This window comes from Schistocerca gregaria, chromosome 4 (assembly GCF_023897955.1).
Source record: "Schistocerca gregaria isolate iqSchGreg1 chromosome 4, iqSchGreg1.2, whole genome shotgun sequence".
In the NCBI taxonomy this organism is placed as follows: Eukaryota; Metazoa; Arthropoda; class Insecta; order Orthoptera; family Acrididae; genus Schistocerca; species Schistocerca gregaria.
The window spans coordinates 80,905,049-80,932,269 of NC_064923.1; the positions used below are offsets into that span (position 1 = coordinate 80,905,049).

Sequence of the window (27,221 nt, forward strand, 5' to 3'; positions counted from 1 at the left end):
ATTTTCAGTTTTGGGAATAGATGGAAGTCTGATGGAGCCATATCAGGTGAATAAGGCAGGTGTGGCAACAATTCATAACTTAGATCACGTAATTTTGTCATGGCGATGGCACGTGTGCAGGTGCACATTGTCTTGATGGAAGATTACTTTCTTCCTTGCTAAACCTGGCCTTTTTTGTGTGTCTTTTGTTGCAATTTACCCAGAAGGTTAGCATACTATTCTCCACTAATTGTTTGCGCAGTGGGGGGAGACTCTACAAGCAGAATCCCCTTTGAATAACAGGACAATAATGCCACGACCTTTCCCACTGAAGGAATTGGCTTTGCTTTCTTTGGTGGCAGAGAATCAGAATTTTTCCACTGCTCTGACTGTTGTTTTGTCTCTGGGATATAGTAGTGCACTCAAGTTTCATCTGTGGTCACAAACGGTTTCATCCAGCATCAAAATTCACGGCACCCATCTTGCAGACAATTTTTTCATTTCTAATTCTTCAGTTAAAATGTGATATACCCTATGACATCTGACCAATTTCACACACTTTCAATCAGCAATCCTCCATGACCATTTTGGGCACTTTTGCAATGATTTCTGGAGTAGTGACACATCTTGTCTGACCATTGCACGGATCACCATCTAAGCTCTTCTGACCAAATTTAAATTCATTTGTCCACTTGGAAACAGTTGCATATGAAGGAGCAGAGTCCTCCAGTGTATTCTGGAAATTGGCTTTCACACCTTTCTTTACAAAGTACTTAATCACTGCTCGAATCTCGATTTTTTTTCCGTCTTCACAAATCACTGTGCAGGAACAACAACAGAGCCACGTCCCTGCCACAGCTCTCTTCCAAGAGCACTGTCATGCTATATGTTTACAGGCAACAACTATCGCTGACCACTCGTGGTGAAACTGAGAACTTTAAAACCACCCTCGTGATATTCAGCATTGTACTGGCCAATGAGGTAACAACCACAGGTTCAGACAGACAAGCTGCTTACACAGGGGAACACTGACATAGAGCACTGACTCGGCAATGCTGTGGAGACAACACGTGGCTCAGCTGCAGAGTGGAGCAATGGGTGACATTGGTTGGCATAGCAGTAGCTCGTGGAGCCATCCACAATCTGACTTTAAACTGGTGGTTAGACTCTGGCAACGGTGAGCAATCACAATGAGGTGGCAACTAAAGTGGTGTTGGCTGACTGGGCTGGGCAGACAACCAAAGGTCTTTCCTTTGCAGCTGGGTGATGGCAGAGTAGTGGCAATAGTGCAGACAGACAGAGACTGGATGTTGCTTACTGCTCAGTGGCTAAACACACTGATGGGCTGGTAAAACCATGGTTAAATACAGCTTAAATGTGTTTATAGTTATGGATTACATGACATTATGGTGTCACTCGCAGCCATTTGGAACAGGGCAATGGTCGGGGTATGTCTTAACTGGTAGAGCATGTTGATGAGGCAGAAGTCAGTCAAGCTGCAGTGGCTTCTCAAAGACTGGTCGCATGGCAATGATACCCAGGACTGTTTGACAGAATTTTTGCTGCTGCTGAGGAATGCTGATCAATCATGGGTAGTTGTGGCCAATGTCCATGGACTGTGGCCTGATTTCAGCACTTATAGGCTGATGACACAGTAGCTGATCATGCAGTCCAATGACCAGCACCTGGTGCCTGGCTGTGCCTTTGCTGCAGTTCTGGGCTACAGCTTCTGTTCAAAGGTCTATAGTTTTGCTCATTACAATCTCTTTGTGTCTCAGAAGAAACTTCACCCACGAATTTTGGTTGAAACAGTCACCAGTTTAATAACAATTATATACACTTCACATTTACACTCCCAGTGTCAGTTTATCATCATTCACACTTCTTTTCCTTATTGATCATTCTAGCACTTGGCTTTCACCTAAGTCTCTCTGTCCTCATCTGCATTTGCAGCTATATTACATATCATGAGAAAGGAATGGGGTTCAGGAAAGGTATACTACCTACATAACCTTCCAGCCTTTCCATTTAATGTGAACATGCTAAAACTCTCATTTCCCACCTTCTCCTATCATTTGCAAAGTATGCATCGAGTAACTGACAAGAAAAACCCACAATATTCCTGAATATTGTGTTAAGGTACATCCTACATTTTACCTGCTTGCTGGCACTAACCCCAGAAAAACCAGGCATGCCTTGACCTGTATAATTCTTTTATGTAAACTATATGTGTACTGTACTGTTGACTTGTCATTATGTACTAATCAACAATGACAAATGTTACATTAGAAAGGAGTCAGTAGTAGCGTTTCCATAGTTGCACTCCTAATCATAGTGACCAGGCAGACAGAAGTCTCTAACAGACTACTTCATCTTACCCATGATTCTAACTTTTCATCTTTACAATAAATTCCCAATTCTTCATGGAAAAACCTTAATATCTCCACAAACAGATACTTCTTCCTCCATGAGAAAACAAATAATCCAGAAGCCCCACTTCATCGAGCCTTCTGCTACCATGGTCCTATTTCCTGGGTCACAGTTGCTTTCCAGCTACCCTCCTGTGCCTATTCTACATTTCACCTCTCAGTATGAGAGAGTATTTCCTGCCCAAGATCCACCTTTCAAAAGCTTCATAAAACCTTCTGGTCATGTTCTTCTGTATTAACAAATTTCTACAGATATTTGTGGTGGATTTATTGCTATTATGTGGAAACCTGAGCAGTTTAGTTGATATCTTTACATCTAATTATAACCTCTCATCCATGTGGTGTCTCAGCATCTTACCATTTTGTGTCAGTTGTGTATGATGTAAGGACAGAAAATCTAAGCTATTCAACTCTGTTCTGACACTCCAGCCATGCTGTACTTGGTCAGTGCTGAGCTACCACTGGTTACATCTATGTTGTTAATATACATGCTTCCGCATAATCTAAGTCTAATCTAAAAGCTTCTACATTACCTTAACTATCACAGTTCTTGTTTTATCCTTCAAAAACAAAACGTATGATTACTTTGGCCACTTATAAGTCAACTCAGTACCCACTGTTTCCCATGTCTAAACTAGGCACCCTCCTGGCACTGGCTTGCTTAATGACCTTTTTAATGATGAATCCGACAAATTATATCGTGTGACTAGGTGCATGGGGATGGATGACCTTGCAAATGACATTGTGTACAAGTTACTGGCACTAGAGGTTTGGCTCTCAGGCCATTCTTAAAAACAGCATTTGTGTCTACACCCTACATATTGAACAACAAGGACACAAGTATACAAAGCTATAGAATGTACAGATTTGATGAATGAAAACACTCTGTGCACCTATTTACATCTGTTAGTGTCTCTGTTAATGTTCAGCACTGTCTTCCATCCATACACTCCCTGCCCTCTTCCGGAAAGAAAAACTGGTTGCTCCTGGTACTGGGTTGAGTTCTCTGGGATGGTGGATGTGGTCAGCAGCAGAGGCAGCTCCATGTGAGGATACAATTTAACTTTACAAATTTATACAGCTTGGATTCCACAATGAAACTGGCCAGAAGTGACTTGATGGAGATCAGAAAGTCTTTAATTATTCCGTCCTGCAAGTACAGTCAGCCAAGCGCATTTTCATCTCCATGGGATATTAAGTGCTGTAACAGCTGGTGAGCTGTTAACACAGTGGATCCCTGACATGGTGCACTGACTCGGTAATGGTGTGGAGACCACATGTGAATCAGCTACAGCACAGAGCATGCAGAGGGCAATTTCAGCCAATGTGATGGAAGGACATGGTGCTGCCTAAAATTTGACTTAACTGCTGGTTGGGCTCTGGGGATGGCGATGGCAAGCAATCCTAGGGAGGTGGTGGCTAAAGTGGTGTTGGCTGCCTAACCTGGGCAGACAGGAAGACGTCACTCCTTCATGGCCTGATGGTGTCAGAGTTATGGTGATGTGGCGATGCACAGAGACTGTGCATCACTTATTGCTCAGCTGTCCCAACACACTGGTGGCCTTGTACTGCTGTGTCAAATAGTGCTTCCATGTGTTGACAGTTGTGGAAGGTTTGACATTTTGGTGTCATTTGGAACCATCTGGAACAAGGCAATGGCTGGGGTCTGGTGTAATTGGCAGGGCACATTGACAGTAGGTTGGGAAGTCAAGCCTGAGTCATTTTTTGAAGACTGGTGCCAGGGCACTGACACCCAGAACAGTGTCACAGAAATTGTGCTGCTGCTGAGGTGTGCTGATAAAGCATGGACAACTGCCAACTGCAAGACTTGTGACTTGTGGTCTGATTTTGTCCTCATGCTCTGGTGACACATGAGCTCATCAGTTATTTCAAAGTCTGGCTGTGCCTTCATTGCAGTCCTGGGATACAACTTCTGCTCCCAGTTCTGTACAGTAAATGGCAAAACTCCAGTAATAAATATAGAATTTGAACAGAAGTCTGTAGCTAAGGTAGAATTTTCAAAATTTTTAGGTGTGTCCATTGATGAGAGGTTAAACTGGAAGCAACACATTGATGGTCTGCTGAAACGTCTGAGTTCAGCTACGTATGCTATTAGGGTTATTGCAAATTTTGGTGATAAGAATCTCAGTAAATTAGCTTACTATGCCTACTTTCATTCACTGCTTTCGTATGGCATCATATTCTGGGGTAATTCATCCTTGAGTAGAAAAGTATTCATTGCACAAAAACGTGTAATCAGAATAATTGCTGGAGCCCACCCACGGTCATCCTGCAGACATCTATTTAAGGATCTAGGGATCCTCACAGTAACCTCACAGTATATATATTCCCTTATGAAATTTGTTGATAATAATCCAACCCAATTCAAAAGTAATAGCAGTGTGCATACCTATAACACCAGGAGAAAGGATGATCTTCACTATGCAGGGTTAAATCTGACTTTGGCACAGAAAGGGGTAAATTATGCTGCCACAAAAGTCTTTGGGCACCTACCAAACAGCATCAAAAGCCTGACAGATAGCCAACTAACATTTAAAAATAAATTAAAAGAATTTCTAGATGACAACTCCTTCTACTCATTGGCTGAATTTTTAGATATAAAGTAAGGAAAAAAAAAAAAAAAAAAAAAAAAAAAAAAAAAAAAAAAGAAAAAAACTTAATCATTAGTGTCATGCAATATTTTGTGTAATGTAATTTCTTGTACAGACATCTTTTATTAACCTGACACGTTCCACATCATTACGAAGTGTCGTATTCATGATCTATGGAACAAGTATTAATCTAATCTAATCTAATCTATAGTTGTTACATGGGAATTATGTGACCTGAGCGTAGACATCTGATACCATATACTTCAAGAACCAACCAAGATCTCACTGAATCCATGCCATGCAGAATTACTGCTGAGCTGCATATCAAAGGTTAATCAACATGCTGTTAAGCAGGTGACAATAATGCTTCAGCTTAGAGTAGGATCATTTATTATATGCACAAAAATATATTGACTGGAAATCATCTTGCAGTTACTGAGAGTAAATATTTTTCAATATGCAATTCTAAACAGACACAGACAGTTCAATAGTAATCTCGTTCAAGACTGATGATAAATATCTACTTCCCAATTCCTGACAGAGAAAAAATGGGGGCAGAACTGTTGTGTATAGAATGCAATATCAGTAAAATAATCTGTTGCTGCTGTACAGTATTAAATTGCTGGAGAGAGGGGTCACTAAGTTCCTTCCTGTTGTTTCAAACTATACTTCTCACAAGCAGGACCAATGGAGCTTGTTACTGTCATTAATGTAGCAGAAGAACATACTTCATGCATTTGTAAGCATATTTGTAGTTGTGGAAGAAGTTTAAACATTACTCCATTTATGAATGAATGCTTATTTTATTACATACACTGGAGATGGAACATTAATGTAATATTCCATGAGCCATTAAATGTGCTAGGCTAACATATTGTTGCTTTGGCTTTGTAGTTGTGCTGGGCAGGAAGAATTGTTCACAAAATTTTCTTCTCAGTGCATAAGAAAGGGTCTATTAAGTGCTCATTACAGTCATCCACAATACAAATATATGCACTTGGTAAATTATATAGATGAAAGAAGAGGATTTTATCTAAGTACGTTTCATGACCACTCACAACAACGATGCACATTAAAAAAAATTGCAGGTGTACAATACAGGGTGATTCAAGAGCAATGTCACATGTTAGGGTAACTATACATGAAAATGCATCAAAGAAGTCCTATTAACATGCGTCTAGTTTTTTATCATTACGGAACTGTTGCAGGTTGAAGACTAAACACATCCATAATGGGTATGAAGACAAGTGTGAATATTATGAATATTACTTAACGAAATGCTGTGTAGGCACTGTGGTGGACAAAATAAAGATGGAACAGATTACTGATTCATCCTACAAGAGGTGTGAGACTTCTCCAACAGATGAGATTGAAGTGGTTGGGCCATGTGAAGTGAATGCACCCAACTTGAACTCCACACCAGTGTTTGGAGATGGAGGTACCAGGAGAAAGACCAATTGGATGGCCTAGAAGGAAATGGACAGACCAGGTTAAGGAAGAGCTCAAGAGGAGAGGAAAAACATGGGATGTAGTGGAGAGGGAAAAGCTGTACCAGGATAGAAACCAATAGAGGCATATTGTTTGCCATGTTCCTACCCGGCTCCCTGGAAGGAAATCATGTTGTTGATGATGATGATGATGATGATGATGGCAGCACTGTGACATCGCACCGAGGCAACAGCTGCAAATGTGGACCAGAGAGCAGTCGTGTGTGTGTGTGTGTGTGTGTGTGTGTGTGTGTGTGTGTGTGTGTGTGTGTGTGTGTGTGGTGTTATTTGAGCAAGTCCATTGGGTCTGTGAATACTAACATGCTGTATACATTCAGCCATTCAGAATGCACAGACATGTTGTTTGTGCATGGGTACTGTAATGATATAGCCCATCCAGCTGTTACAGAATATCATAGACATTTCCCTGATCAAAATACTCCCTGTGCCAAGGTATTCCCCAGGACTTTTCAAACATTATGCGAATCTGGAACACTACCCAGCATACACATAACATCAGAATGTGAGGCCGTCCAGTCAGCTGAGGAAATGGAAGATGATATTGCAATGGTATAATGGCATCCCATCACCAGTACACAGTGCATTTTCTGCCAGCTTGTTTTCCACAAACATGACTTTGGTGTACATTACATTCTGAGGGCTTGTACACATTCCACGTGCTGCCTGTGCAATATCTGCATCCAGGTGACTCAGTATGCAACCAACAATTTTGTGAATGGTTGGCTGTACACGGATAAGTTGTGCAATACATTATTTACAGATAAAGCTACATTTACATGCAATGGTATCGTGAATGCCTGCAGTTCTTATACATGGGTGATGGAGAATCTACATGACAGTAGGGAAATAAGATTCCATACTAGGTTCTCAGTTAATGTCTGGTATGGTATGACTGATGACCTGGCAATAGGGCCTGTGTTCCAGCCATATTGCTGGACAGCCACAGCAAATCCACATTTCCTGACAGAAGACCCACCATCACTTTTAAAGGAAGAGACATTAAGGCAAGAATGGAAAATGTACCTGCAACAGGATAGATCACCAATTCACCATACCGGACAAGTATTCCAGTATCTAAATAACACATTTCCTCAAGTGTGAACTGGCTGTGGCAGACTCCATTAAATAGAATGCATGATCACCCAACATAACACGATTAGACCTCTGTTTATGGGGCTGGTTAGAGATGGATGGGTGTGCAATGAAGGCAGATACACGTGAAGAACTTGTCACTTGCATCACTAATGTTGTTGCCCACAATAAACCCTGTTGACATTAAGTTCAGTGAGCAACACACACTCCCCAATGGGTTGACAAGTACGGTGAGAAGGATTGGGGGATTTCTGAATATCTCATGTAGGATGGATCAGTCATCTGTCCCACTATTATTCTGTCCACCACAGCGCCTAAACAGCATTCTGGTAAATAATATTCACACTTGCCATCATAATCATTCATGGATATGTTTAGTTCCATGGCAGTCGAAAATCTGACACATTTTCACAGAACTTTTTTGGTTTTGGTTTATTTCCACACGTAAAATCACCTCACAAACTATGTGTCATTGTTCCTGAATCACATTGTATACTCAAATGTCAGAACTGTTCCCTGTTATCTACATAGTGCTTAAAAAATTTGAGAATGACACCAATCCCAGTGCTCATCTCATATTTGAAGAGGGTAGACTTGAAAAAATAATGGAGCGAACTGTGTTGTGTATATATGGAGAAAACAGCAGCTTAACTACACTATTTTCTCCCGCTTTTTCCCTCTTTGTCAATGCATCTGAAATTCCTCGAAAGATTCATACTGTCACACACACACACACACACACACACACACACACACACACACACACACACACACACACGCACACACACACACACACACACTCAATATTGTAATTCTTCTAAATTTTAATGTTCATTTCCTTTACTTGCAGTTGTCTGAGCCACTTTCTCTTGGCCCAAGAGTACACCCAACAGAGCTTCCACTGGATTACCAGAGTACATTTGTGGGCACACCAGCCACAGTTATTGGATGGGGGCTACCTTATGTAAGTAAACTACATGTAAATCTGTACATTTCAAACCACTGTTAAGTACAGCAGATGATACTTCTTATTGTACCACATGTTGGCATTCCTTCCTGTTCCATACACATATGGAGTGGGTGACAAATTATAGTTTAAAAGCCTCTGTGCACACTGTTATTAGTCTAATCTTTTCTGTGTAGTCCATTCCGTAGAGATACATGTAGTGTGTTCCTATATTCCTCACTTAACACAGGTTCATGAAATTTCCAGGTAGGTTTTTCCAGGATAACAGGCATCTATCTTCAAATGTCTGCCAATTTAGGTTTTCAGCATTTTAATGTACTCTGTTACTGCTATCTGGTGTGGATTCCACATACAAGTGTTTTTTGTAAGCAGTCTATCTTGTAAACTAAGAATATTTTCCCAGTATCTGACCAGGGTAAGAATGAGTCTACGTGATCATTCCATTTAATATCCTTAGTTTGATTGTATTTTTGGAGGGATATGTTATTGTACATCTATTTGTTGCCGTGAGTGTGTAGTGACATCATAGGTGCCATGTTGGAGATGCTTCGAATAACCATTTCGGCCATACTGATGAAGGGTCAGCGCAGATGGATGGAATCGGACACTTCCATAATGCCGCTGGCAGTTATAAAGTTGAAAGGCATGAAAGGAAAGCAGTGGTTGAGAAGTTCATGAAACAGAACTGTAGCTTAACCCTGATGTTATTCGTTTTCTACAATGAGCAAGCTGTAAAGGGAGCCAAAGGATAATTTGGAGAATGAATTAAAATTCAGAGCTGGGTGTATAAGCGGACAAGGAAAAAAATTCCTGGATTTTTCCAGATTTCCGGTTAAAACTACACTTCCTCCAGGATGAAAACGCACTTTTCCCATGTTATTAAGTGACAGTATATTTTCCCTCGGAACTGTAAAACTTATCAATCCTATGAATGGTTACGTTTTTAAACACGGGCGTAGAATTTCCTGCCACTTTAGAAAAGAAAACTTGGGGAACAAAACCCCTTTTGGAAATATTTTTGATGTGCAGGAACATGTACGCTGCATATTTTTGTATTACCAACATATAAATTTGAATTCCTCCAAACACCGCATGTTACTTACCGAACCATTGAAATCGAGATTGTGATGCACTTTTGTGAGCCAGTTATATCTCATGTCAAGTGATCCTGCCAGATGACGACAGCAGATATTCAGACCACAGGACACGTGATGCAGTCAGCTAATAGCAATATTACTGTTAAGTAGCACGGAGTAACAAACAGGAAAAGTTAATGTTTTAAATTAACATACATAGTGTTGCTACACGAAATGCAAAGCTTTCACATATAATATTGGTCTCCAAGGTTAATAAGCTCAAGAGATGCTGAACTTTCACCATGGCTTACACATATAATGTTGATCTTTTTTGTGCATTTTATATGTTAAGATATATCACAAAATGAGCCAGTAAAATTTTTAGGCGAGTCCAGAGACGTGTCCTCAAAGTTTTCCACAAATAAATTAGCTACCACAGAGGAGAGAGAGCTTCCCGTAGCTCTACATTAATTTGCTCATAATAACGACATGAATGTCTGATCGTCTGGGATTGGATTTCTACAAAATGGCTTGTCATCAAATGCTCTGTGTTTTAAGAAATTCACCGTACATTCTAGGATATAGTTCAAATTGCTTAAAAAGAAATTTGATTTGAAAGTAACACTTTTCAAACCTTGCTTTCAATACTGGATGGGATTATTTGTAATCGGGAGAAGTAGAACTCTTCAGAAAATTTGCACTCTTTTTTGCCTGTTAGATAATAACTTTCTGTTTTGGGTGACATAAAATTAAATATTGGATACATAAAACCAGTAAAGACAAAAGACAAGCAAGACAGTATACATTTCTTCAATCCTTAGCTACTAGCATTGTTCTCTCTTCTCTTGCTACTGCTTTCATGGTGTGCTTTCCTTTCTGCGAAAGAATCTATTACCTCGAAGTTCATCAAACGTTTTGCTACATGAAAAATCGAAATATCGTTGTCTAATACTGCATAAGCTGTTAGCACAAATAGTACCCAAGACTGGTGTCGTTTCTTGATCTGATTACTTCTATTTTGTCACTGTCTGCTAGATAAAACAAAATAGGCCTTTCTGACATTGCAGCAATTGTAACACGCACTGAATAAACGAGGCTGTTTTGGCACAAATGGTCATTTTTATAACACGACAGAATAATTCACGAAGACCAACATGAAAGGCCTATTAGGCCTACTACAAGCAAAAAGCTTTATGTTAGAAAATAGTTTCACATTTCATTGATACGCTCCAGTTTCTTGAGGATGAGATCAAAAAGTAGTAGTACGAGATTTTTATATAAATTGGAATCGTATTCTTTTCATAATTTGTGTGATGTCCCCATTCTTCTCCTTCCTCATTCTAACAAACAATCTTGTCATGACTAATTCTTATTCGCTGGTTAACTTCACTAAACCTGCCAGAATCACCGGTATAGTTATCCCTGATTATTGTCCGGTTAGGCACTGTTATGTTCATACAAACCCTTTCCCACGCTACTTCCAGAATAGAACTTAAGCGGCTGCTACACAGGGACTGTACAGTGCTACTGTAGAGATCTGTCCAAAAATTTTCTGGCAAAATTTCATTTTCTTGGGTACACGAGAAGATAATAAGTAATTTTTCTTACCTGTTATTCCTGTTAGTCGTTTATTTCCACTCTGGTAGTCTCAATCTATGGATTTTGCTAGTAATTATAACAATGCTGATCATTTGCAAACCCAATCAACCACATAATTAGACTGCAATAGGGTCCACTCATTCGGCTTCACTCCGCTCGGTTTGTATAGCCCGATCCCCTTTTGCTTGCAGGAAAGTTCATTTCTAGATGCGACGATGATTCCCTTGACAGAGACATCACGTACACTGTGCACGCATTGAAAAATCGACTTATGATTCATTCAAAAATCAACTTACAGAGTCTGTTCAAAAGCCAACAGGGACGTGTTTCAAAATCATATGAGTAAACTGTAGGCCAACATGCACTGGATGCTAGGTGCTTTGTGAAACCAGGTTTTTTCTCCTCAAGAATATGAATTCCCCCCAAAATTGTCAACCAGGTCTGATACCTCATGTCTGCTTGTGTCTGTATATGTGTGGATGGATATGTGTGCGTGTGCGAGTGTATACCTGTCCCTTTTCCCCCCTAGGGTAACTCTTCACTCCCGGGATTACAATGACTGCTTACCCTCTCCCTTAAAACCCACATCCTTTCATCTTTCCCGCTCCTTCCCTCTTTCCTGATGAAGTAACGGTGGGATGCGAAAGCTTGAAATTTGTGTGTGTGTCTTTGTGTTTTTTATTGTCTCCTATCAACATACCAACACTTTCGTTTGGCCTCATTCGTGTTTTATTGTTGCACCATTATTCTTCAGTAGTGGGTTACAGTAATATCCTTTGTTAGAGTATCGATTCTTACCAGTTAACATTTTAAAAATTTAACTGAAAACTAGAACAACGAAAATTCCCATAATTCTAAAAAATTCCCAGGTTCTACCGGTTTTCTCCCGGATGAAAAAATTCCCGAGTTTTTCCTGGATCTCCCGGTTGTCCCAGTTTATACACACCCTGTCTGAGAGAAGTGTAATTCTGTCAGAGACAGCAAAAGGACTTAGAAGTGTAGTTGAATGGAGTGGAGAGTGTCTTGAGATGAGGATATAAGATGAACATTAAGGAAAGAAAAACAAGGATAGTGGTATGTAGTCTAATTAAACTGGGTGATGCTGAGGGAATTAAGATTAAGAAATGAGACACTAAAAGTAGTGAATGACTTTCGCTATTCAGGCAGTAAAATAAATGATGGCCAAAGTAGACAGAATATAAATATGTACTCTGGCAATGGTAAGAAAACCTTTTCCAAAAGAGAGATTTTGTTAACATCCAATGTATATTTGAATGTTGACAAATCTTTTCTGAACGTATTTTTCTGGAGTGTAGCCTTGAATGGAAGTGAAATGTGTATGATGAGCTGTACAGACAAGAAGAGAATAGAAGCTTTTGAATGCTGAAGATTAGATGGCTAGATCGCATAACTGATGTGAAGGTACTGAACAGAACTTGGGAAAAAAGAAATTTGTGGCTAACTTGTCTAAAAGAAGGGATAGGTCGAGAGGACACATTCTGAGACATCAAAGACTTGTCAATTTAGTATTGGATGGAAGTGTGGGACTAAAAATTGCTGATGGAGACCAAGAGATGAGCACAGTAAGGTGGTTCAAAATATGAGGGTTGTAGTCGTTATCCAGAGATAACGAGGCTTGCACAGATGTACCAGCATGGAAAGCTACATTGAACCAGTCTCTGGACTACAGAAGACAAGAACGAGAACAACAACAACAACAACATGCAAATCAGAGTCTTCACAGGGTCACATAAACTATCAATAGGCACATAAAAGAAATTTATAATCACACAAGATTTCTTCTTCTTCTGCCAGAATGGTTGAATGGTGACTTTTCTTCTCATTTAGGACTATATGACAAATTTGTCGAAAAGCCTTTACAAAATCCAAGTTGAACAATTGTTGGCTATTATCAAGAAAGGTGGTTCAAAATTCTGTTATTAACTACCTAGTCAAAATTTTTTGAGAGCAAAGGAATAGTGTAAATGTATCTATAACTAGGGGGCCAAACAGTTATTTCTATTTTTGTGTTTGAGTACTACCACTGCATATTTCAGTAGCTCAAAAAATCACTGATCACAAAATGGGTTCGTAGTGTAGTGGGAATATGTGTATAAAATAAATTTCTCATCTATTTTGTGAACTTGGTAAACTTATTCCCATTGTCAATCTAGTAAATTCTCTTTGAATAGTTGAGTAGTGTGACTATGTCTGCCTCCATAGCTAACAGGATTCAGTTCCTGGTACTTCCAGGGATTTTTCTCTTGTGGAAGGAATGGTACAGGATGCACTCAACCTCATCAGGCCAAACAAGGAATTACTCAACTGATTAGAAGTGATTCCAAGGTTAATACACGCGACAGCAATAGGGAGAGTGGTATGCTGACCATGTGTCCCTCTGTACCACATCCGATGATGCCATTGTCAGAGCATGACAAGCCAGTCGTTTGGGCTGACTGGACCACCGAATTGATCTTTACTTGATGGGGACATTTCATCATTGCTATTTGACAAATCAGACAAATCATTTATCAGGGGACTTACAAGTATCTCAAGATAAATTGCCAATTGTTTATGCTCATGTCCTTTTATTGTTTGGAGTTTTACTATGAGACATTACAAACAAATGTCTTCAATCAGTACAATTCAGGATGAAACCCATACCGAAATCTCCACACCCATGGGTCCAAATCACTTCTACTAAATCTTTTTAGTATAGTTTCTAATTCCTTCATAAATTTTAAAACATTTCCTGTTGGGTATTGGTGCAGCATCTATTTGTTACCTAATCTACAGCATGTCTGAGTTAAACATATAATAATATAAAACGTAATAACTTGAGATGTTAAGAGATATGTATTGACAGTTTGTGTATACAAGCAGGAAACTCAAAAATTTTCTGTGTTCCCTTATGGCAATTGGATTGTTGAAGAATAGGGTTATAGGCCCATTCTTCTTCGCAGAGCCTACAGTTAATGCAGCAATGTACACAGACAAGGTGGAACTTTATACTGTGCCACAACTTCTTTATGAGGTGATTTTTTTTATTTTTTAATCAAGATGAGGCACCATGCCATCTTGCGAACATTTGAGGGATTTTTTGGATCATGAGCTCCCAGGTTGCTGCATTGGGAGAGGTTGCCCACCTCCCAGAAGCATATACATTACGCTACTTGATTTTTTCCTATGGGAGTTTATCAAGAATCTAAAGTACCAGGCACCAGTTCATGATCTACCACACCTGCACCATGGCATTCGTGCAGCTATGGTCGCAAAATGGAAACCACAGTGAAAATGTGATGAAGGTTTGCACCACTGTGTTAGGCAGTGTCTCTAGTATGCCCGTATACGGCGTGACGTTGCTCTTCTCAGTTCTGAGTGAGAGTGAGCACTTGAAGATGCTTAGAAAGTAGTGCTTCCTGCCACATATGGATTTCTACCATGAGATTTTGCCTGATTTCATTGTTTGTTTTGTTTTGCTTTAGGGTGCAAACAACAGCTGGGGTCGTATGTGCCCAAGTCAAAACTACAGTACACAAACACAGAGTGGAGTGTCACTCCTAATGGACAGAATAGAAGACAGCTTAAAACAGGCACATGGAAACAGGGCTAGAAAAAAAAACTCAATATAGTAATGGAGGTCCAAAACTAAAAATTAAATGGCCATCACCATATTGCTGTGGCGAATAAAAAGTAAAATGTGATCGACAACCCACGCATTGTTGTTGTTGTTGTTGTCTTCAGTCCTGAGACTGGTTTGATGCAGCTCTCCATGCAGCTCTATCCTGTGCAAGCTTCTTCATCTCTCAGTACCTACTGCAACCTACATCCTTCTGAATCTGCTTAGAGTACTGATCTCTCGGTCTCCCTCTACGATTTTTACCCTCCACGCTGCCCTCCAATGCTAAATTTGTGATCCCTTGATGCCTCAAAACATGTCCTACCAACTGATCCCTTCTTCTAGTCAAGTTGTGCCACAAACTTCTCTTCTCCCCAATCCTATTCAATACCTCCTCATTAGTTACGTGATCTATCCACCTTATCTTCAGTATTCTTCTGTAGCACCACATTTCGAAAGCTTCTATTCTCTTCTTGTCCGAACTAGTTATCGTCCATGTTTCACTTCCATACATGGCTACACTCCAAGCAAATACTTACAGAAACGACTTCCTGATACATAAATCTATATTCGATGTTAACAAATTTATCTTCTTCAGAAACGCTTTCCTTGCCATTGCCAGTCTACATTTTATATCCTCTCTACTTTGACCATCATCAGTTATTTTACTTCCTAAATAGCAAAACTCCTTTACTACTTCAAGTGTCTCATTTCCTAATCTAATTCCCTCAGCATCACCCGATTTAATTTGACTACATTCCATTATCCTCGTTTTGCTTTTGTTGATGATCATCTTATATCCTCTTTTCAAGATACTGTACATTCCGTTCAACTGCTCTTCCAAGTCCTTTGCCGTCTCTGACAGAATTACAATGTCATCAGCGAACCTCAAAGTTTTTACTTCTTCTCCATGAATTTTAATACCTACTCCGAATTTTTCTTTTGGTTCCTTTACTGCTTGCTCAATATACAGATTGAATAATATCGGGGAGAGGTTACAACCCTGTCTCACTCCTTTCCTAGCCACTGCTTCCGTTTCATGCCCCTCGACTCTTATGACTGCCATCTGGTTTCTGTACAAATTGTAAATAGCCTTTCGCTCCCTGTATTTTACCCCTGGCACCTTCAGAATTTGAAAGAGAGTATTCCAGTCAACATTGTCAAATTCTTTTTCTAAGTCTACAAATGCTAGAAACATAGGTTTGCCTTTTCTTAATCTTTCTTCTAAAATAAGTCGTAAGGTCAGTATTGCCTCACGTGTTCCAACATTTCTACAGATTCCAAACTGATCCTCCCTGAGGTCCACATCTACCAGTTTTTCCATTCGTCTGTAAAGAATTCGCGTTAATATTTTGCAGCTGTGACTTATTAAACTGATAGTTCGAACCCACGCATCACTCACTAAAATGGCTGATAAATCAGGTGGCAAACCCCAGCTGGAATGTAAATGGCTAAAAAAAAAAGGGCATTCCAGAAGGAAGTGGTGGACAGGTAAAATTTGTGCACAATGTGGACAAAGTGGTGGGGTAAGGCCACGGGGCAAATGACAATGTCTAAAAAGACAGTGCCCAATACACAGCTGAGTTAATCTCCCGCTGGTGGGAGGGTTGAGAAGAGGTTGTCCAAGGTGCTGGAGAGCTTAATAAGCTGAAGCTTATTCCCGTGGAGGGAGGACCATTGGCGATGCCAAAGGAACACCACCTCCTGACAGACCCTAACGCCAAGATCATCGGAGGGAGTATAGGTACTTGTGGGCCGAGGTACGAGGACTGCAGCCTCGTTTCTTGGCAGTCCGACATGACCTGGGACCCACAGGAATATGGCACTGGCTTCACCAACCCTGAGCAAGTGACAGGTTTCCCGGACCCACTGCACTAAGGGATGGGCAGTGTACAGTGCACATAGACTTTGAAGGGCACTGAGTCAGAGCAGAGGACACAATTGAAAAGGCTGTGTCACTGGATGTACTCTGTGGCCTTATACAAGGTGAAGAGCTCAGCTGTAAATGGTGAGGAGTGTGCCAGAAGCTGATACTGAAAGACAAGAGTGCAAATGATGAAGGCACACCTCACCCCAAGGGCAGTCCGAGCGCCATCAGTGTATACAAAGGTACTATCACAAAGTTCCATACGAAGATCATGAAATTGGAGGCGAGAGGCCGAGGCTGGAGTAGTGCCTTTAGGAAATGAGTTAAGACTAAGGTTAATATGGGTCGCTTCATGAAGCCAAGGTGCAGAAGGATTCAAACCCATTGGGAAAGGTGCAGGTAGTGTGAAGTTAAGCTGCCGTAGCAAGTGGCAAAAGTGGACTCCAGGAGAAGAGGGACTAGCAGCATACTGATGATCAACGGAATCATCGAAAAAGGAGGCATACGATGGGTGGCCACGCATGGCAGACAAACGGCATGCATACCTGCTGAGGAGAAAGTCATGCCGGTAGGACAGTGGTAGTTCAGCAGCTTCAGCATCTCTCAACCGGGCTGGTGTAAAAGGCACCCGTGGCCAAATGGATGTCATAATGGTGCAGGGTGTACACATGGACAAGGAATAAAATTTCCCAGATTTTTCCCGGATCTCCTGGTTAAAAATACATTTTCTCCCAGGTGAAAACACACTTTTTCCGTGCTAAGTGACAGTACACTTTCCGATAAAACAGTAAAACTTATCAATCCTTTGAATGGATATGGTTTTATACAGCAGCGTAGAGTTTAGGAAACGAAACTCAGGGGAGGAAAAACACGTTTTGGAAATATCTTTGACGTGCAGCAACATGTACGCTGCATATTTTCGTATTGAAAAAGTATACATTCTAATTCAACAGTCGTGAAAGATGGAATATTTTTCAATATTACATACGACACCTTTGTGGTACTTAAATTAAATGAGATATTGTTATACAGCAAATTTTATATGAAATTTAGGTATCTTGTCCACATTTCATTCTTAACATTGTGGCAACTAAAATCGACCATACGGAAAGTATACGCTATGGACTCTACCTCTGCAAACTCTTCAAAATTTCGTGCAATGGTTTACTTTATTTAATGCTGCATAATAACTGCGTTGAACATCGAAACAAAATTAAGTCATTTATGGGGGGAAGGTATCAGTCAAGAAGACGTGTAAAAATCAAATTTTTTTAATCTCATTTCGTTCGCTTTTGTTCGTTGCATCTGCTCGGGGCGGACGTCGTAAGACATCCGTTGAAGTTCGTTTTCGATCTATTAACTCAGTTGTTTTTATTACAGAGGGCTGCCCTCTGACCAAAGAAGCTGATCTACCATGCCGGCTCAGACTTTAACCGTTACGCTAACGCAGCTCGTCCTAGAACTGTAACTTGTCACGCAAAATATTGACAAACACTGTTGGTATGACTATGAATTACACACGCTTCATCGAAGTGTAATAGGAAATAAACAATTACCGCTGTTCTTTATTGCGAAAAAGCGGTTCGTGAGATTGATACAAACACCTTTCCTTGCTATCGCCTGAATTAGGAGTCTTATTGCTTGTTTGGTTTAATTAATTAATAGAATATGAAGCAATTGGTATAAAAAAATGCTTTTTCTAAACTTTCTATAAAAGAAAGTCTGCTATCAAGACATTGCTTTTGTTCTATATCTTTATTTATGACTGAATGTTTCTAAAAGTGAAGACACTCGTCCATGCTCTGCAGTCTGCACTGCAGTCGAGATCTGGCAACGTAGTTCTCTGTTCAGTGGCTGACTGTGTTTTGTGACGTCAGATGCGCAGATCGAACCTAAACTCGGCCGCCAACATAAATGACGCGCACTTTAGTAAATGGCGAGACTTGAGCCACCACACCAGCCGGGCATGAATCATACATTCCATCATCTTGCAAACACAGCTGGTAAGAGAGATGGACCAGTAGCTAGAAGGAAGGTTTGTGTCCTTACCAGGCTTAGGTGTGGGTATGACAGTGGCTTCATGCCAGTGTCCAGGAAATGTGCCCTCCGCCCAGATGCGGTTGTATGTGTTAAGTAGAAAGTGCCTGTCCACAGGAGGAAGGTGCTGCAACATCTGAATGTGGATGGAGTCTGACCCTAGGGTGAAGGATTGCGATGAACTGACAGCAACATCTGGCCCTGGGGTGGAGGATTGGGATGAACTGATACAGCACCATCTACCTCCATCATAGTAAATACGGTACTGTAACACTCATGATGTGGAGAAGAGAAGGGTATTGCCTGAGCCTCCTCCACTCTTTTCTGATGGAGGAGGGCAAGGTGATAGTGGGAAGAACTCGAAACTTCAGCAAAATGGTGGCCCAAGGTGTTGGACATAGCAAGAGGGTCCTTAATGACATTGTCAGCAACTGTCACGACAGAAATAGGGGAATGGATCTTGGTGCCACAGAGCCATCATAGGTTGGCGCACATGACAGAGGAAGGTGTGGAACTGTTAAAAGAACTAGTGAATGAAAGCAAGTTAGCTCTTTTGCTATCTCGAAGAATGCAACAACACTTCGCAAGCATCTGTTTATAATGAATGCAGTTTGTCAGCGAAGGGTGGCAGTTAAAAATGTGGAAAGCTCATTGACGTGCGCAAATAGAATTGCGGCATTCCTCAGTCCACCAAGGGACTGAGACACAATGTGGTAAAGGGGAAGTGTGAGGAATGGAACATTCTGGAGCACTAAGGATAATGTTAGTGAGATAGTCCACCTCGTCATCACAACTGGGGAAATCTTGTTCTTCAAAGGTCGCCAGGGAGGAGTAAAGATGCCATTTGGGGATGCACAATGGTGGGGTAGGAGTCAACAAACAGATAGCACACAGAAAATGATTTTTCCAGTATGTGTCAGAAAGAATGGACCACTCAAGATGATGGGCAAGCTGGGCAGTGCAAAAGGATAGGTCCAAATGGGAATAGGTATGCGAGGAGTTGGAAAAGAAAGTGGGTGGTCCAGTGTTTAGGCAGAAAGGGTTAAGTTGGTTAAGAAGATCAGCCAAGAGGGCACCTCTCCGACAAGTCCTGGGGGAACCCCAAAGGGGATTATACACATTAAAGTCACCGAGTATCAATAATGGGGAAGGTAGCATCCTAATAAGCTGAAGGAAGTCTGCCCTGGTAACATCAAATGATGGAGATACGTCAATGGTACAGAGGGAAATGGTCAGGTGGGAAGGGAAGAGGTGAACTGCAACAGCTGGAAGACAGGTAGTCAGGGAAATAGGCTGACAATGCAGGTCATCCCATATGAGCAGCATGACGCACCCATGAGATAGAATGTCAACCTCAGGGAGAAGGTCAAAATGAATCAGTAAGTAATGTGAAAGCTCAAAGCGGTCATGAGGGCGCAAAACCATTTCCTGACGGCAGAGTACAAGGGGATGCTGCAATACTAAAAGCAGTCGTAAATCCTCTTTGTGGGACCGAAGGATGTGAACGTTCCATTGGAGGACAGTCATGAGGAGGAAGAGATGTAGGGGTGTCAACTCTGTGGCTGCTGAGTGACAGCCAGTGTGGAGTCACTACTGCAGGGCACAGGGACAGGAGGATCTTGCTCCATGGGGTCTACAAAAGCATCAGCTTGCTTGTGCAGTCAGTCCGTGAAGTCCAACACTGAAAAACGGTTGGTGGTGCGCACCGGCAAGACAGAGCTCGGCCGGGCTAAGGTACCATGCGCCGAACAGGATGTTCAAGTTGGTGGTGGAGAAGACCGTTTGTCTTTAGTGGACTTCTTCAAGCCTTTTTGGTTAGAGGAAGACTCAGGTGGTGTTTGGCTGGATGGACAGTTGAAGTCTTCACAGGAGTACTCCTTCTGCCCTTTCCTGCCTACTGGTTGTGTAGTTGGTGGATTCAACCTTTGAGGCGAGAGTTTGATGGTTTGTTGCACAGCGGGATGGGGGATGATGGCGCTACCTCGACACTGGGCGACTCCTCAGCCTCAGAGCCAAATTTCAGGTTGCATGTCTATGTGGTCATGTCCTTCACGAAATGAGGAGTAACAGGAACAGAGCTATAGGTGCCAGATGGAAGAACACAGGGTTTATGACTAGCCAGTAACTTATAAGCTAGGCACCTTTTTCTTTATTCGAATCTAGGTACATAGGACAGTCCCGAGAGGAGGAGGTGTGGCTGCCACGGCAGTTGATATAGCAGGGAGAAGGAGGCGGACAATCACCCTCGTTTGCACAGATTACACATTTGGCTGGGTGTTGACAAACTAGCAGTGCATCGGGTTTGGAATGTATGGCCTGACTGTGATAATTTCATAGCCTGTTTTGATCTTTGATGGCAGCACCACTCTGTCAAAGGTGAGGAAAAGAGTGTGGGTGGGAACTAAAGAAGACTCTACCTTTTTCATTACATGGTGGATGGCAATAACACCCTGGTTGGAGAGGTAAGACTGTATTTCAGCCTCTGTTAGACTGTTCAGCAGCCTGGTGTAAATTACACCACGGGAAGAATTCAGAGTGTGATGGGCCTCGACACGAATAGTGTAGCCATGGAGAAGTGACGCAGCAAGCAGTTGTTGAGTTTGGGAATCAGAAGCTGTCTCCAAAAGCAAAGTGCCATTCCATAAACGAGAGCAGGATTTCACAGGGCCAGCAATAGCATCCACACCAAACGGATTGACCGTGGTGAAGGACTGACTGTCTTCAGTACGTGAGACCACAAGGAACCATGGTGCAATGGGAAGGGTTTTTGAATCAGTAGCCTCGTTATGTTTAGGTTTGGTAGGTGTTGAATGGGGAGATGATTGACGCAATGTGAGAAAATCCCATGACTGCCAGCATCTCTGATGGCGAGCACCTTTCAACTGGGGCCATCCTTCACAAGGAGGCGCACCTGCCTTAGGTGATTGTTCACACCTCAGGTCACACCTCCTGAACATCTGACAGAGGAATCATTCAGCAATTTGGGAAGGTTGCAGCTCAATCACCCCTCCCTGGGCCTGGCCTGTACCAGGGGGTAAGTGCGAACCCTACCTGTTGATCCAGGACTGGGAATTACACGCTAGCCAGTCACATGTTATGAATCTGACATGTTGGCCGACCTTTAGGATGGCACAGGGAGGAAGAAAAGAGAGGATCCTCAAATGCCAAAGCAGAGGAATGAGAGGAAAAGGGAAACAAAGAAAGGAAAAGGGAGCCAAAAAGAAAGTTGAGACTGTTCGTATGTCAGCAACAGAATGCAGAATATTCCCAAGAATTCTCCAAACATGATCTCTAAGGGAGGGGGAAAAAGAATAGCAAGAGGACAGACATAAACATAGAAGGGAAATGCTGGGGTCCCATGGTAGCCAAGCACAAACACCCCCCAAAGAGTGGCGAGCCCCCTCTGGGCCTGATTTCATGCAGACGTCTAAACTGTTATGCATTTCCTTCTTCATGGCAGTTCTCAGCCGCACACTGTAAGGACCATGAGGGCGCTCCTGCATCATTTTTGATGGGAAGTGTTTGATGACTCACCATACAGCCCAGACTTGGCTCCCTCTGATTTTAATTTCTGCTCATACAAACTGCTGGCTATGAAGGCAACATTTTGACACAAACAAAAAGCTGCAGTCCAGCATAGAAAATCAGAAAGCACAGGAGGCTGCCTTCTTTGATGAGATTATTGGGAAGTTGGTACAATATTATGACAGATGTCTAAGATGGTGTGGCAAATATCTAGGGAAGCAGCTGGAAGATTAAGCTAACTGCCACAAATAAAACAGTTTAGGTTTTCACTGTGGTTTCCATTTTGCAACCAGTCATTCATTACTTTCCAAATAGCCATTGTACATTTTGTATTATTATATGTTGAACTCAGACAGCCTGTATTAATGAAGCACAGTACTCCAAGAACTGTTCAACTGATTTCAGTTAAAGGCCTGCAATTTTATTTCACTGTTTGTGCACATAGCCCTCTCCTCTATATTATATGATGCCTACAGTAATGTGGTACAAATTTGTGCCTGTCTGTCAAATTTCAGTGACTTCCAAATGATGTTCTGTTATGCATAACACATATAAAGAAATACGTACAGAAATTTCAATTTCTCGTAGTGACATCAGAAGCTCATTTTCCTTACATAACAGACTTCTTGTATTTTGATGAAAATGCCCAAATGTATTGTGACTTTTACCCTGTCCAACCTGTCATATTTTCCTGTTTTTGCCTCCCATTAATGGCTGCTGCTGTCCATAATTATTTAACAGCTCTATCTTTCAGGAACATTTATCCTAATAAAGTGAAATGAAAATATTGGATATCAAAGGAACTAGGCAGACATTTCTCTAGTGACATTGAATGCTTATGGAAATTAATTAAACAAGTTAACATCTTCCTGGAAATATTCAGACATAACCCATACTGTATGTGACGTGGCCATGTAATAAGCAATACATGAATTACACTGGAAGCTTTGCATTAACATAATGAACAAAATGCTTCACACAGAGCTTGTTGTTTTGCTCTGCGACATAATTATCACTTTACTTTGCAAAGCATTCTTAGCCATTTTTTCTGGCTTTCCCAACAATCAGGACCTGATTTTCTTTATCAAGGTAATTTCCCACAGACATCATAGCTAAGATCAGACATCGTAGCTGTGATCTGTACTTGGTTTTAAAATACTAGTTACTTTGTATTTAATGCCCAGCAAGCTCAGGACTATAGCAATCCCCTTCTATGATTATACCTTAGCAGGCCAAGACTGCTTGGTATATTTAACTTTCCGACTAGTATTAGTCTTAAGTTGAACTTTGCTGTCTTTACGGGCTGTTTCTGGGATCCTTGGTTCATCTATATGCTTCTGTCATGCATCCATGATGTTGATACAAGCTTGCCAATTTCATCTATCCACTTTGGATTACATTGTCAGCTTGATCTCTTCCTATCTTTTGAAGTTCAGTAAGGGCTGTCCTTGGTCCACTTATGATTCATACATCATACTTGCCTGAAGAACCACTGTATACTAAAACATAAACATTATTATTTCTTTCACTATTCTCCTCAAGTACAAATACAGGCCTACAACATGGACTACAATACTGGCAGTTCCTTTTGTGTTCCATGGATCAAATATAGTTGATTTATAAAAATAATATATTCTCTCTCTGCATATATGGTAACATACTGATCATTGATTTATATATTTCTATTTACGTTACAACTAACCATGCTTAATATGTGTTTGAACTAACAAAAACACACAAACATTAACATAATAATGTATAATAATTGGTTAAAAACTGAATTCTGCAACTCAGCTTTTGAACTTGTTTTTTTCATCAGAGTTATTATTAAAGGTAAAACACTAATAAATACAATGAAACACGTCTACCTGACAAAGTGAATGGTTTTGTTATACAGGGTTAGTTTCTAATGTTGAAGATATTAGAGAAAGAGAGGGCAACAAGGATAAAGACTAGAATTATGAGCCAAAGGAAAAGCTCATTTAGATGTATTCAAGGGTAACCACAGTGGATACAGGTGATGGAGTTTATGTAGGGAGTGATGGGAGAAGCAATCTGTTCAGAAAACTGTGTGGATGACAATCCATAGTTCTATAAATTAGCCAGAGGGGAGGAAGAGAAAAATATGAAACTGATGCATTGAGGATAAGGGAGAAAGAATAGGTATACCAACAGTGGAGGAAGGAGACTGGCAGTTATCAGTGACAGGAGGACTGCATTCAACACCATTCTGTGTATTGCTCTTGGTTACAGTCTGACAGTGCACAAATCACTATTTTAAAGATAAAGACATAGTCGTAAAATTTAAAATTGTCTTGCATATGCTTAGCGAAAGACAGATTCATCCAGACAATGTAGATAAAATGCCATGCCCTACTATCGACAGGAATCAGATGCTATTCATTGACACTAAAACTGGCAACAAAACATCATTCCAGAAGCACGAAACATTAATAGACTCGCAACAGGTTTATGACAGCTATAGGGATATGTTCACCTTGTCTACACTACAATTAAGAATTGCTTATTCTTGTTACTCACAGCCTTGAGAAATCTTGTGTATGAGAGATATCCAGTGCAAAATTTAATTAGCTTCTGGGTTGTGGAATTAGTAGTAGATTAAATGGAGTGAACCTTCCAGCTAGTGCAGAGAAATTTATTTAGAAAAGCTTTGCAAACATTTCATAGTCAAACATGGGAGCACGCTGTTTGATTATGCAAAACTATGGACACTGCTACAGCAATTGCCAAACAAGTGTAACAGCTCGTGAGGTTAAAATCTTGTGGAAATTGCCCAACTGCATGATGAACAAACCATAAATGTTCAGGTTATGATTATCGATAGCTATGTACAAGATATTTGATTTGTACATTTAATATGAATGTTAATTTTAATACTTTGATAACAACTGTAATTTTCTACCATCTGTCAGCATGTACTTTCATTAAGGGAGTAGCCCTCTTTGAATGCATGAAAAGTAGGTGATTTTTGTGTTTTAGTTTTTCTATGTAAATCTGATGATATTGTTTTATTCCTTATACTTATGTCTTTAAGAAGTCATGTTTGGGTTCATATCAAATGCTTCTGTAACAGATAATCAAGCATACATAGGATATACAATAATTGCAAAATATTAAGTACTAACAAAATGGTGACCACAAAACTGAGACCAAGAAATGGAAAAAATAAATAAATAGATTTGAAGGTATCACAAAACAGCTACAAATGGTGAAAGAGAATTCAATTTAGAATGCTGGCATTAAATTTTGATCAAAGCCATATATGCAGTTCTGAAGCTATTTTTTCTGCCAATTTGAAAAATACATTTTTGAGAAAACCACATTTAAAGCTTTGGGTTACATTTTTTGTAATTAAGTTAAACATAATACTTCTAGCCAGTGATCCTTAGACCACACAGCAATCTTTCCAGATCGAAAAGGAGGTCCTCCTCCATCTTCTTTGTGGCCATGGTACTGCTGCAATCCTCTGTAGCAGTTTCTGTCATCCGCTCCTCTGCTTATTTGATATGCTTTTCATCTGCTTTTGTGCAGAAGTTGTAAAGGGGGCAAGAAGTACTAGTAACTGCTGTAATCACCAATTACAGTTACAGATAAGACCCTTTTTTTTACATTTAAGCATTATTGGTATGTATTTTTTCTGGAGTTTCAGTTGCAGACATACTTCATACTTGTTAACAATAAGCATTGTTAACGTGGAAGCATTTATGACATTAACGGCTGTCAGTGTGACAGGTGCCAGTTTGGAAGGCCACAGGGATTGGTCAGCTACGTCTAACTTACCCAGCAGCAGCGATTGGCAGTGTGCATGCATCCTGTCGCTAGATTCACCGCCACTCTTGCTTCAACTAGAGAAAGAGAAAATGGCATGAGTGGCATGAACAATTTCAACAACTTAAGGATGTGATGAAACAGAAGACAGTAGTAATCAGAGCAATTATATTGAACTTAATGGCACAAAAAGATGAATGTTCATCAAATCAGTTGCACACTGCAATTGTTTTTCAAGCTATCTCAAGTGACATACAGAATGGCCATCAATTCCATTGCTCAAGTCATTTGTACAGAAATTTAAAAATAACTAAAAGAAATGCCATTTGTTGTGGTTATTATGGCTGAAACTGTTTCAAGCCAGTCCCAACTTTCAATTGTTTTTGATGTATATTATTCATTGGTGAAGTGTGTGAAAGATTTTTGAGATTTGTTGATGCCAGTGATAACCCATTTGCTGCAAGCTTAGTTGGGCATATGTTTGGCTGTGTAACTGAATTGCGACTGAAGACACAAACGTGCTTTATCAGTATTGTATTGGTTGCTGTTCCAAAGACAGTATGTCGGGAATAAGTACGTCAATTTGGTTGCAATAGAAAACTTGTGCTGTCATGGCTGGGCAACATAATGGAGAACAAAAACTTCTGAGAGGCAAATACCTCTCAGCTCTCTTCATACATAGCTGTGCACATAAGCTTAATTTAGTATCGAGAGTCTCTTGAACATATACAAAAGTGCAAAATATTTTTTCAGAGAGTACCTGGTTTTGTCTGGGTTTTTTTCCCCCAAATCATTTAAAAGATGAAGTTCTTTGGATGAATTGATCAAATGATGTTTTCCATCAGTATACAACACCAGACTGTTATATAACAACAGATTAATTAAGCTAGTGGTGAATCATAAGACTCAAAGAGCTTTTCAAGTCTTTGAAAGATGATCCTGATGCATAAGATGGTGGAACAAAAGAGTGTGCCTAGGGCTTTTACATGACATTTAAGCAATTTGGTTTCAGTTTTTTAGTTTTTGTCTTTTGGTGTATACTTCTCAAGTCAGCACCTCTTTTCAAAATACTGCAAAATATATTCTTTGCTGTTGAATATTGTTTGAATAAAGTGGTCAGTT

The 27,221-nt window shown here is 40.5% G+C and overlaps 1 protein-coding gene across 1 annotated transcript in view; it reads left to right on the plus strand.

Moving 5' to 3' along the window:
- LOC126268223 (chymotrypsin-2-like) overlaps positions 1-27,221 on the plus strand; it is a 163,290-nt gene that overhangs the window by 111,016 nt on the left and 25,053 nt on the right. Inside the window, exon 5 of the mRNA XM_049973858.1 lies at positions 8,471-8,584. Within this exon, the coding sequence (XP_049829815.1) occupies positions 8,471-8,584 (114 nt within the window). The remainder of the gene's footprint in view (positions 1-8,470; positions 8,585-27,221) is intronic.